At 39.4% G+C, this 12,019-nt stretch overlaps 1 protein-coding gene across 3 annotated transcripts in view; it reads right to left on the reverse strand.

Moving 5' to 3' along the window:
* Positions 1-2,390: 2,390 nt before the first annotated feature.
* Positions 2,391-12,019, reverse strand: part of TCOF1 (treacle ribosome biogenesis factor 1) — a 43,936-nt gene continuing 34,307 nt past the window's right edge. For all 3 annotated transcript variants that reach the window (XM_087955171.1, XM_087955172.1, XM_087955169.1), the window contains 3 exons: positions 7,753-7,823; positions 5,607-5,640; positions 2,391-2,929 (listed from right to left, as the gene is read on the reverse strand). In XM_087955171.1, the coding sequence (XP_087811297.1) occupies positions 5,611-5,640; positions 7,753-7,823 (101 nt within the window). In that variant the 3' untranslated portion in view covers positions 2,391-2,929; positions 5,607-5,610. The remainder of the gene's footprint in view (positions 2,930-5,606; positions 5,641-7,752; positions 7,824-12,019) is intronic.

Below are 12,019 nucleotides of genomic sequence, written 5' to 3' on the forward strand. Positions count from 1 at the left end.
CTGCACTTTGCTGACATTCACACTAGGTTGGCCACCACAAGGTGCGATACATAGAGATGGTTTTAATAAAATTTGGTCAGATCCAATGGATTTGCAAAATGCCACTGCATAGTTATGCAGGGGTGGATGGAGTAGTTTAGAGATCAAAACGAACAGCTGGCTTACATAAAAATACTTACATAAAAACACTTACATGAAGAACCTTTTTCAAACACCACCATTTCCCCCTTCCACACAATTGTTTTCAAATTTTGTAATAACATATGTAGCCTGATACAGTAAACCAGCGGTCCCCAACCTTTCCAGTTCTGTGGACCAGCAACGGCAGGGGTGGGTTGGGGGAAGGAAGTGAGGATAGTTTTGTACACTCGCCTGCTGCTTGCATATCCTGGTTCCCAACGGGCCATGGAGCAGTACCAGTCCATGGACTGGGGTGTGTGTGTTGGGGACCCCTGCATTAAACCATAAACCAAACCTCTGCCATTTTTGCCTGTGCAGCTGGCTTGTGATTCAAGTCATGGTATGAACAAGGAACACTACTGAAAAACCTGACAAACCGTACACAAGGGAGTTAATAAGCCAATACCTTTTTCAGCATAACTAGTTGTGAGGACTAGTGGATCTCTTGGAGGAGTTAATAAGCCAATACCTTTTTCAGCATAACTAGTTGTGAGGACTAGTGGATCTCTTGGAGGAGTGAAGCAAATGGGAAGCAGCCCACTTGTCAGAATAACACTGAAATAATGTACCTTGTAGCATGAAGTAACGTTCCATGCTTCACTTTATTGAAGAAGCTTCTAACCATGGAGTGAGAGGATTCCAAGCACAGGAGAAAACCCTCTCTTGCATACCCAACAAATAGAATGAAAGTTTTCCTCTAGCTATTCATGCTTACCAAGTTCTTAACAAGAGATGCCCCCTCCCAAGTAATTCTCCGGATATGCCAAAGAAATACTGGAAACAAGTGCAGATCTATCAACTGCTTCCCTAGAGTTAGAGAAGGCATCTCCAAAGCTTTTTGCGATTTATTAAATTTATATGCCATCATTCTTCCAGTTTGAGGCAACTCTGGACGGCTCACCCTGTGGACTTAAGTAGATATTAAGGGGCATTTGAAACTCTGCTCAATATTGGCTTTTTACCAAGGTGCCAAACACCAGTCCTTCATCCCCACAGAATGGAGGATATAACCCAAGAGAAAGGATCAGAATCATTGCAGAAGAGACTCGCCCCCATCGTATGACTGGTGACAACGGAAGCCACCGAGTCCCCAAGGAACTGAAATAATTCTCCCCTTCCATTCTCTTATTTAGTTTCTGGCATAGGTGACAAATCAAGACGTTTTCAATCCTACTTGACATTAAAAAAAGAAGTTGAGGTTTTACATGCATCCTTCATTGTGTCATTTTCTAAAATCACCGTGTGCAAAAACCGTGTATTTGAGATCTGTGGTTCTCCTGCTCTTCCAGGAAAGGTTTCCCTGCCCTTTCCTAGAGTGACAGAAGTATGCTTTTGATAGAAGCATTGTTTTTCTCTAGGATTCTACTCCTTCAGGACAATATAATTAGGCCACGAGTCATGCAGAGAGGAAGTAGGAATAATGCTTCTTCTTTACATCCTTTGTAGCTAAACGTTAAAGAAATCCAAAATAATAATAATAATAGTTTTCAAGGTCAGTTAATTATAACTTGCCCCAACACCACAAAGTTCTATGCTGTCATGATGAAGGTAATGGGGCAGGAAGAACCTTAATGTTTCAGGGACTTTCTTGGTTAGGTTGCAAAGGGAAAATCTCCTTTACCTGGAATAATCAAGTTGGAATTTCCTACCAGAATTCCTACAATGCTGTCAAGTCTCACTTCTAGTACAAAACTGGATTGAATAAAAGAAGAATTGGGTATGAAAAACACACATGACTTTATTTGATAGAAATTGCAGAATCTAGTTGCTTCTTATGCAGAATATTAGATGCTCTTCACAGCCTGGCTGTTTTTGGAATAGATACTACTTGACTTCCTCTATTCTACTCTTCAGACATTTCAGAGATGCCTGTGGAGAGTATGAAATTGGAAATCTCTATGGGGATAGAGTGGGAGGCCCTCTGGAGGTGATGGAATGACTAAGAATCATTTCCATATCTACTACAAAATACAAAACCTCCTCTTAGCCCCACTAAGCATTAACAAATTGGAGGAACAGAGAGTGAGATTCCATAAACGTTCCATGAAAATCTGAGACCTGGGAACGTGAATGTCTCAAAATTAAAAAGGTGAACATAAATGCATGAGCATATTCAGTATGAAATCAGAGATTTGCCAAATTATCAGCAATGTTCAGGTGTGGTGGAGAGATTGTGCACTTGTTTAGGTTTTACACAAACACACATCTAATTTTTCCAGTCAAAATCTTTTATCTTTTTATTAATAAAAAGAGGAAGGATGAGACAGAAAGCCAATCCAGAGACAACACAATTTACTACATGCTGGACATAATGAGAGACAAAAGATGTCCCTTCTTAAAAATGAAAACAAAAAGTTGATTTAAAAAAAAAAAGTAGCAGGAGCGAAGGGATATGGTGTTTCTTTAAAAATATAACTCTTAAGTGTCAAGGAAAAGGAAAAAAGGAAAGAGAAACAGCAATTTAAAAATCTTTCAGTAAACAAAGCCAACTTTTTTCTCTGCACATGACTCTTCTGAGAGATCTCTTCAGACATCCAGATCCTTTCACTTAATGATACAAGTTGTATCCTTCTACCAAGCCCACATCCAGGTCACTTGAATCACAGTTTCTCAGCTTTAAAAGTCATCAGTAAAAATAGTTATAAATTAAATTCAATCTCTGACATTTGGTTCTGTTGTTTAAAAATATAAAGGAATAATTCTCTTCTAATTAATGTACTTCCATTCTTCATGTTGAATTACAAAGCCACTGCAGAGAGGAGACAAAAGACAAAATTAGGAAAAGGACTGTGATGGGGAGGTGAGAGAAAATAAATGATATTTCTGAAATTCTTTAAAAACACTTAATTGTTCTACTTTACATTTTGGCAATCATTTTGCCCTGAAATGAGACTTTGTCAGGTCTTCTCAACAATTAAAAGAAGTGTTTCAAACAGATTTGGATATTCAGCAAATCCAGAAAAGATTTCTCTTTTTCATCTCTGTTTGAAGTTACCTAAAATGGAAAGTACTGGAAGACCCTTAAAAAAAAGATAAAAATAGCAAGAGGCAGAACTTGATGAAATCAGTAGGTTCTCAAGTTCAAAGCTATGGTGATCTGAATACATAGAATTTCTGTAATACAGCTTACAACAGCTCAATGCCTTCCATATATGGTATCAAAGTTGGGCACTATGGGGTATTAGAAGTCAAAAATATCTGGAGTTCAGCTGACTAGGAAGAGATCTGATTTACAAATATCTAATGTAAACAGGATGTCTACAATGCTAAGACATCGATCAAATTAATTAAAACTCTACTACATTACAACCATACATTAGTAAACATAACTAATAAAGACAAAGTAAAACTAAGATAAGCTTCAGCTCAACTCCTGATAATTACAATCATGCAGATTTTCTGACAACGTCACAGGTGTATTTGCCATTGCTTTCTTCTTTCAATCAAGGTGGTTTCATATACATGGTACATGCTATTCTTTGGGCAATGAAAAAGAAAGTTAGCCACTGTTTTCTTTTGGACTTTATTTTGTCTGTCTTCCTAATCTGGATGATTGCCCAGTTTGGCCAACACAAACCAGCTAAAACCCTCCAAAACATCTAGTCACACTATGTAGGGCAGACAGGCAGAATATTAGCAGAGTACATCCATGAACACCAACTAGCAGTCCGAAGACACAATGAAAACTTCTTAATATCACAACACATGGACAGACTCAACCATAGTTTCAGCTGGGAAACTGTGAACATCCTAAACCTAGTCAAGTTGAAAAATGTTAGAGAATTCCTGGAAGCTTGGCACTCAGACAAATCAACCATGAACAGTCACATGGAAATAAACCTTATTTACATACCATTCAAAGGAAACCATAAAAACCCTAAGAAAAATATAAGAACACTTCCTCTCCACAGCAGCCAATATCCAGATAAGCAGGGATTAACACCAGGTAAACAATCAAGCAGGAAACAATACCCTTAATCAAGGAACTATCAAGAAGACCACACCCCCACTAAAACTGGTAGAGTAAGGTACTGTGTATTAATAGGGAGCAAACTCCACATTCACTGGCATTGATATTACCGACTTGGATATTGAAATGTCTGCAAGCAAACAACCAAGCCCAAAGAGTACCGAGGACTCCACAATTCAACCCTGAGCCACAGTTACTCTCTATTATTGTAATTGTCATGGGATTTCTATGATTTCTCATCAAAATATTAACCTAGCCCAATCCTGCTTAATTTTGAAGGTATACCTCCAGGAGATGGACCTCAGTCCCTTTGTTTCTCTCCCAGAACCCCCCCTTGATTGTGTCCACAAATTTTAGTTATGCAGTTCCTTGATATTTACAGGTGGGAAACAACAGAAAACATTTGTGTATGTCCTAAAATAGGTTGATTCATTTCAAACAAATCTACAACAAAATCAAAATCCTGTCCCCATCTCACATTTTATCTTTGCCCCCTTCACTGCATCCATAGCCCTTCCACCATATATTAAATGCATTCCCACATCTCACAAGGACTAAAGGTGATCTGATCAGTGTTCCAATATCTCAGGGGCTGCCACAAAGAAGGTGGTGGGGGGGGGTGTCAACCTATTCTCCAAAGCACCTGAAGGCAGGAAAAGAAATAACGGATGGAAACTGATCAAGGAGAGAAGCAAACTAGAACTGAGGAAAATTTTCCTGAGAGTTTGAACAATTAATCAGTGGAACGACTTTGCCTCCAGAAGTTGTGAATGCTCCAGCAATGGAGGTTTTTAAAAAAGAAATTGGACAACCATTTGTCTATAGCTGTGATGGCGAACCTATGGCACGCGTGCCAGAAGTGGCACGCAGAGCCATCTCTCTGGGCACGCCAGCCGTCGCCCGTTGCTCTTCTGGTTCCAGCGCGCATGCTGGTCTTCGCGTGCACGGGAACGCTGGAAACTGGAAGCTCAGCTTCCTGGCACAGGCATGTGCGCTGGGGAACTGCTTTTCCGGTTTCTGGCACTCCCCTGCTCACGCACGTGCTCCCATTTCAGCACTCGATGCCGAAAAGGTTTGCCAACACTGGTCTATAGAGTTGCAGGTATAGGGTTTCTTGCTTGAGCAAGGAGTTGAACGAGAAGGTCCCTTCCTGTTTATTCTGTTATCTGATTTGCTGACTTTATTACAACTTGAAAAATTATTCTGCAAGAGTTTTACTTTTATTTGTTCTCTTCTAAGCACTGCTGGCAGACAAGTGAAACTCATGGTTAAATTCTAAACGGAAAACTTTCCCATTCACTCACTTTGAAGTCAGTTTCATGTAATTGCCTTTCTATGACTGATAACCTCCTGACAGACCTACAGCTCCTCTTGTTCCAACTGAGCACAGGGATGGCAATAGATTAAGGAGTGCTCATCTAACAAATAATAGGCAGGGATGGCTCAGCATACTTACATGTTCATGCTTCCTCTGGAAGGTTATCCGTTTTCTGAAAAAAAAATCACAAAGCAAATGATTTCAATTTCTTCTTTTCACACATAAATAACAGAGAGAGAGATGAATAATATGCTAAGAAATACAGACTGTGTTTTGGGGGAAAAAAACACCCACCACAGAGACTTCTCAATTCTTCAGTGGAATCAAGAGCTCAGTTTCAAAAGAACAGTTTGGCTTTCATTTGTGTTGAAGTAAGATACATCATTGGGGAAATGTGTCTTTTGAGTAAATATGTTCTGAAGTTTCGGGAAGATCGGTAAAAGCTAAGCAAAGCAAAGAGGGTGTAATTTGTCTTATTCAACATGCGTGCAAAAGAACAGATGGAATGTTTCATACTAAGGAACTCTTGGCCTCTAAAATACAAAAACAACAAAATCTGTCACTTCCTTCCTGATTTGGTTTAATCCCTTCCAATACTGAACTCTAGAAGAAGTAAACCTTTTAGATTGTATTAGAAGATTTATTTATGACCTTGTCTGTATTTCCAAGTGAGGTATGTTTTTCAGTATCCCACCTGATATATTACCCAATCCACTACCTAGGCCAGGGGTTGGCAATCAAGAGCCATCATTGGGACCCGTTTCCCACAGAAAAGAAAACACTGGGAGCCACAAAAACCCTTCCCACACCTCACTATTTCCCGAGCGGCCACAAAACTAGCATAGGTAGTTGAATTAAAGATTCTGTTTTCTTCTGAAACTTTTCTTTTTTGGGATTTATCCATGGCTGCCCTACCCGGGGTTGAAAAGCTCACTAAATCGCATGCTGGTGGGTGTCGCACATTGGCGGTTGTGACACATATTTTGAGTGATAAGGAGCCACAGCAGAGGGAAGAAAGAGCCACATGCGACTCCAGAGGCGCAGGTTGCTGATCCCTGACTTAGGCTAAAGCACCTCTTCCCCCAAAGGAGTCTCCTGGAAACACTGCTTTTGTGCAGAAGTGCGTAAGAAAATTACTCTTCCATTTAACAGTTTTTCTCTTCCATCACATTAATAATAACCAACCTAGGGAACTTTCTGGGGGCCACGTGTGGCCTCAAATTGTACACCTGTGCTCTGAAAACAGTTTTGGAGCATTAAAGAAAAAAAGGCCATGAGTCTAAGGGTAGCTCTATTATACTCACTGAACTAAATATACGCCTGAGTCAGATAAATACAAAACGATGAGACCAATTACTCAAAGTCTACTGACCCGTTCAATATGTACCTGTTCCGGACTGTAACGAATCCAATTAATGGTGGGGGGGGATTTCCCCTCTGCACACTCAATCTTGTGCTGGTTGATAAGAAGCGTTCAATTTGTACCAGATACATATATCAAAGGTGCTTTTTCAAGAGGCAACCGGACTTCCTAGTTTTACTTTGAAAACGTTTCTCAGTGAACTACGTGCAGATCTGCACCTTGGAGAACCAAAACAACCGCTTCATAAACGCATCGCATAACCTAGGAGAACAAACCCATCAGGACAAGATTCAGCGGTCCCTCTTCATTTAAAAGGCAAAGGCCACTCTTTTGAAGACAGCAAAGTCCACCTTTTGGACAGAGAGGACCGCTGGTTTGAAAGAGGGGTCAAAGAGGCCACCTATGTCAAAATTGAACAGCTCTCTCTCAACAGAGGGAGAGGGATACAACGTCATCTATCTCCAGTCTATAACAGTCCTTTCAACAGTTCCAAGAAGGTTCTACACCAGGGGTGTCAGACTTGTGTTGTCACATGACATATTGCGACTCCCCCCCTTCACTAAAATGGAGGTGGGTGTGGCCAACACATGACACATCTGCGGCTGCCAGTTTGACACCCCCTGCTCTACACTTATTTGTACCACTCAAGTGAACCTGAGGACATAGATAAATCTCCAAGTGGCCTCAATGACTCTCTAAAAGAATGCAAATGACCAGAGTTCTACAAGGAATATAAATCCTTCTATTCCCCAGCATCCAGTCAGAGCTGAAGAAGTTTCTTGGATGAGAAGTGGAAATGTCTTCAAAGAAAAACCAGAAAGTCCAGTTGCCTCTTGAAAAAAAAGCACTTTTTGGGACAACCATGACCTGGATGACTGAGCATCTTCACAGACAGTTCAAAACAAGAATATTCTTTCCTACCTTCTTTTTCTTCTTTTTCTTCTGTGATCCATCTGCATCAAGTCTCTCAACATTTTTGCTCTTCTTTTTCTCTGTAAGACATTTAACAGGACAGGGTAAACAATTCAGATTTCATCTTTTAAAAAAAAACACATTCTGGGGCCATATAAAAGCACATTCCCAGCTTTGAATGATTTTAAGTACAGGACCAGTTGTACCAAATTCCCCAGGATACTTTATTTCTTGGATTCCAATGCCATTTAAGGAAATGTTTACTGCAACATGTCAAGAACCTGCATATTGTGAATGAGTGCCAAAGTTGTGCTAGAAAAATCTAGTGCCAAGTCAGTTGTTTTTCTACAAACATCCAGATTTGCATCTGAATCTCCTATTTATTGCATTGCGATTTTTTTTTTTGGCTAAAATTATATGCAAAGATGCCTTGATTTGAACAAACCTGCATTTAGCAACTTCAAGCGCAATGGATCAATTTACCATCCAAAGATCCTTCCCCCGCCCCAATAAGGGATAAATACATTGCAAATGAATATTCCAGATAAGCCAGTTAAATTAATTTTCCTTCATTTAATCATTACAGAGCAATTTATACCCCTTGCCTATAAACTGCCTCAGTAATTTAATTCAAAACCCTCTCCTCAAATTGACCATTATAATGAGGTTTCCTTGTGTTGCTGCTAATTTAATCCAGGCATGAGGACTCAGGTATTTATTTTCTCACTAAATAGGACAGCAAAAGAGGTGGTAGAATAAGGAAGTCCTATGAAGGCAAGAAAAGACAGGATTAAGCAACTGAAGTCAGCCCATAAGGAACTTTTAATGCAGGTAGTCCTTGACTTAAAACAGTTCGCTTAATGACTGTTTGAAGTTAAACTCACTGAAAAAAGTGAGTTATGGCCAGTTTTCACACTTATGATGCGTGAAGTGTCCTGGGGTCATGTGATCACCTTTTGCGACCTTCTGCCAGGTTCACTTAACAACCGTGTTACTAATTTAACAACTGTAGTGATTCACTTAGCAAATGTGGCAAGAAAAGTATTAAAATGAGGCAAAACTCTCTCAACACATTTCTCACTTAACAACATAATTTTTGGGCTCCATTGTGATCGTAAGTTGAGGACTATCCATAATTGCTTGCTGGCAGAGACATTCACTGGGCAAGACTGGGGAATAAAACAATGTTTATGCTCATCACCCTGTTTCATCCTACACTGCAAACTTTCAATTCAGGTATATATGGAATGTTAACAGCATGTCTGGGATAATGTCACAGGAACAGCTGCTCTGGGGCCTTGGGGTTATAAAATAGCCATTTACTAGGAGGCTAATTGGTGTTAATGCTCCTTATCATTCCCTTTTGTCACTATGGTGCTATTACCACCACCATCCAACACACCTTTTCTTTTTTTCCTGAACAGATGGGCACATCTGTAAATTTATCTGCAGCCATGTGCTGTTATTTTCTATGAATTCCTAGGAGGATAATTCCCAAGTCTTCCTTGGGCACAAAGATAACTCTTAAAATTGGCTTGTACCATGTTACTGTTGAAACTTCACCTACATGGCACCACACAGAAAATCCCAATAATAATCTACACTATCATGGTGGTTCAACTTTGAACTTGGCTAAGAGAGTTGTTAAAACCCAAACATAACACCATGCTAAAGCATATCCATAGTGAAACCAAATCTGCTTCACTATCTATCTGGACACATAAATAAGACTAATGCACAGCATACAACACCTTCCTGGCTCTTCTTCCTAGGAGTGAAGATTGCTCGATTTAAGGAAATAAGATGGCTGGTATTACTCTGAAAAATTAATATTTCAGTATTTATAATCTGATTTAACAATGTATTTGTAGTTGAGTTACTATGTATTATACACTCATTCTGGAGTGACTCTAATACTATGTATTATACACTCATTCTGGAGTGCATTCAAATAGAAGAGATGGTATGATCTCCTGAAACTCTGAATAAAAATCCTAATCCACCATTTCCTAAACTGTCATCCTCTGAATACGCTGAACCTTGCTCCCTAAAGTCCTTGCCAAAGGCAGGTTGCCATAAAATGTACTCCTTTCTCCTGAGTGATGGTGAGAGATTTTATCAATCATGTTACAGACAATGAAAGATGAAACCCTCCAAAAGCAAGATAACATTATAGAGACAGTGCTAGGGGAGTAAAAAAAAAAAAGAACTGGAGAGGAAAAGAATATTATTAACTCATGTTTAAATTCTCATTTTTACTGATATATTCTGACTGTTAAGATCACTGAGTTTTTCTGGAAAATTCACTGACAGGAGAAACCAAGACTGTTGATTTAGACTAGAATCTCATTGAAAGATATTAGTAATGTGAGTTTGGACAAAAGAGTAGCGGAGAAATTGAATGTGGCATTTGTAATTAACCTTTCAAATTAGAAGTCACCAAGTAAGAAAGAGTTTTATTTAACTACAGTGGCTAGCAGAAGGAGATTCAACAGGCTTAAAAATCTTGGAGGGTTTAGTCCAATTTAATAATAACATTTTTAAGTATAGCAATAGCACTCAGACTTCTATATCGCTTCACAGTGCTCTTACAGCCCTCTCTAAGCGGTTTATAGAGTCAGCATATTGTCCCCAACAATCCGGGTCCTCATTTTACTAACCTCAGAAGGATGGGAGGCTGCGTTAACCTTGAGCCTAGTGAGACCCGAACTGCCAAACTGCTGGCAGCCAGTGATCAGCAGAAGTAGCCTGCAGTACTGCATTCTAACCACTGAGCCACCGTGGCTCATAAGAACCATATCCTAAAAGCCCTGATTAAATGCAGATCAAAATTACACATAGAGATACATCTAGTTTGGGGATTTCTAAAAATGAGAGCTCATCTGGAAGACATCTCTCACCCCCCGCCCCCCAACACGTTACAATGTGAAAAAGTAATTCCTTATCCTCAGTTAAAACAATTCAAATAAAGAAGCAACCCAGTCAGTTGTATGAGTGCATCATGACACAATCAAAATTAATTTGAGGTAGCCCTGCCATTAACATTTCAAATTATGACCCTCTGGTACTCTTACTACACAGATTTTAGAGGTATGTTATACCCTACTCAAAATAATTTTTCTGAAGACTTCCATTAAAAACAAAAGTCAATATCTATCAGTCTGAAACAGATTACACATTCATTAAGGCTTCACCAATCAGACACTTAATCTTGAATTGGAGATCTGGGACAATAGTGAATCTTCCCAAGATCAATTAACTTGTTGATATCACAAACGTGCAACATAAAATCACCTCGTAAGTCACAAAGAATTGCAAGAGAACCTCTATGGTTCTCCAGATCACTGTTATCTTGACTCAAGTCAATGTGAATGACTCAACCCAATATGCAAGTAATTTTCACTGGGTGAAAATGGGGCTCAGTAGAGTAAAAGGGTCAAAAAGCCACTGCTGATAAAGAACAAGTTAGCCAAAATATACAGCGTCTTCCACAGAAATGTTCTGTCAACACATGAAACAAAAGTGGGTACATGGGAAACCAAACACTGTTTTCTAAAATAAGAATCTATTAAGTATGGAGATAACAATGTCATGTGTTGACAGATATTTTTCTGGATGATCTGCCATCATTGAAGGAAGTATGGATTTTACAGGATAGCGTCACCTAACTATTCTGTTAGCTGAAGCTGAAATTCTGTTCTGACCAAGGCATATTGAGACACTAACAAACATATGTTAGTCCCAAACCCCTTTTTTCTTTATTTCAACGGCTGTGAATTTTAGTCATTCACAGCTCATAATGAGTCTCAAACAGTTTGTAAATAGTCCCATGGAAGTCTTCCAAAGTCCTTCAGGATAAGTCTGATAAGCATGCACCTTTATCTCCCTTGGAATGCTGCCAATGTCTAAATTTCCAATTAGTTATATAAGGCCAAACAGAACACAAATTCAACACAGAGCTTCAGGTTTCAAACTGACCAGTACGGACAAAGTTGCTTCCTGCAAAGGTTCCTGTCCCTTTGCTTCTCCCCAGACTCCTGGGCTGGCCCATGTTCCTCCCCACTGTCTGACTCTGCTGCAGTCTCCGCAGGCTGCTGGCAGACCATAACAAATTCATAAATCAAAGCAATGATCTCAAAGGTACAAACTTACAAGGAGCTTCACAACAAAATGGATGAAGGAGGCAAATTCAATATTTTGGAATGGTCAAGGCAAACTCCAGATCTAAACCTCATGGAAATGTTGTGTAGGATTATGGAAAAAGCAACATGTAATG

This window comes from Notechis scutatus, chromosome 2, assembly GCF_049901735.1.
Source record: "Notechis scutatus isolate UNSWTSFEM ecotype Mainland chromosome 2, rNotScu1.2, whole genome shotgun sequence".
Lineage (NCBI taxonomy): Eukaryota > Metazoa > Chordata > Lepidosauria > Squamata > Elapidae > Notechis > Notechis scutatus.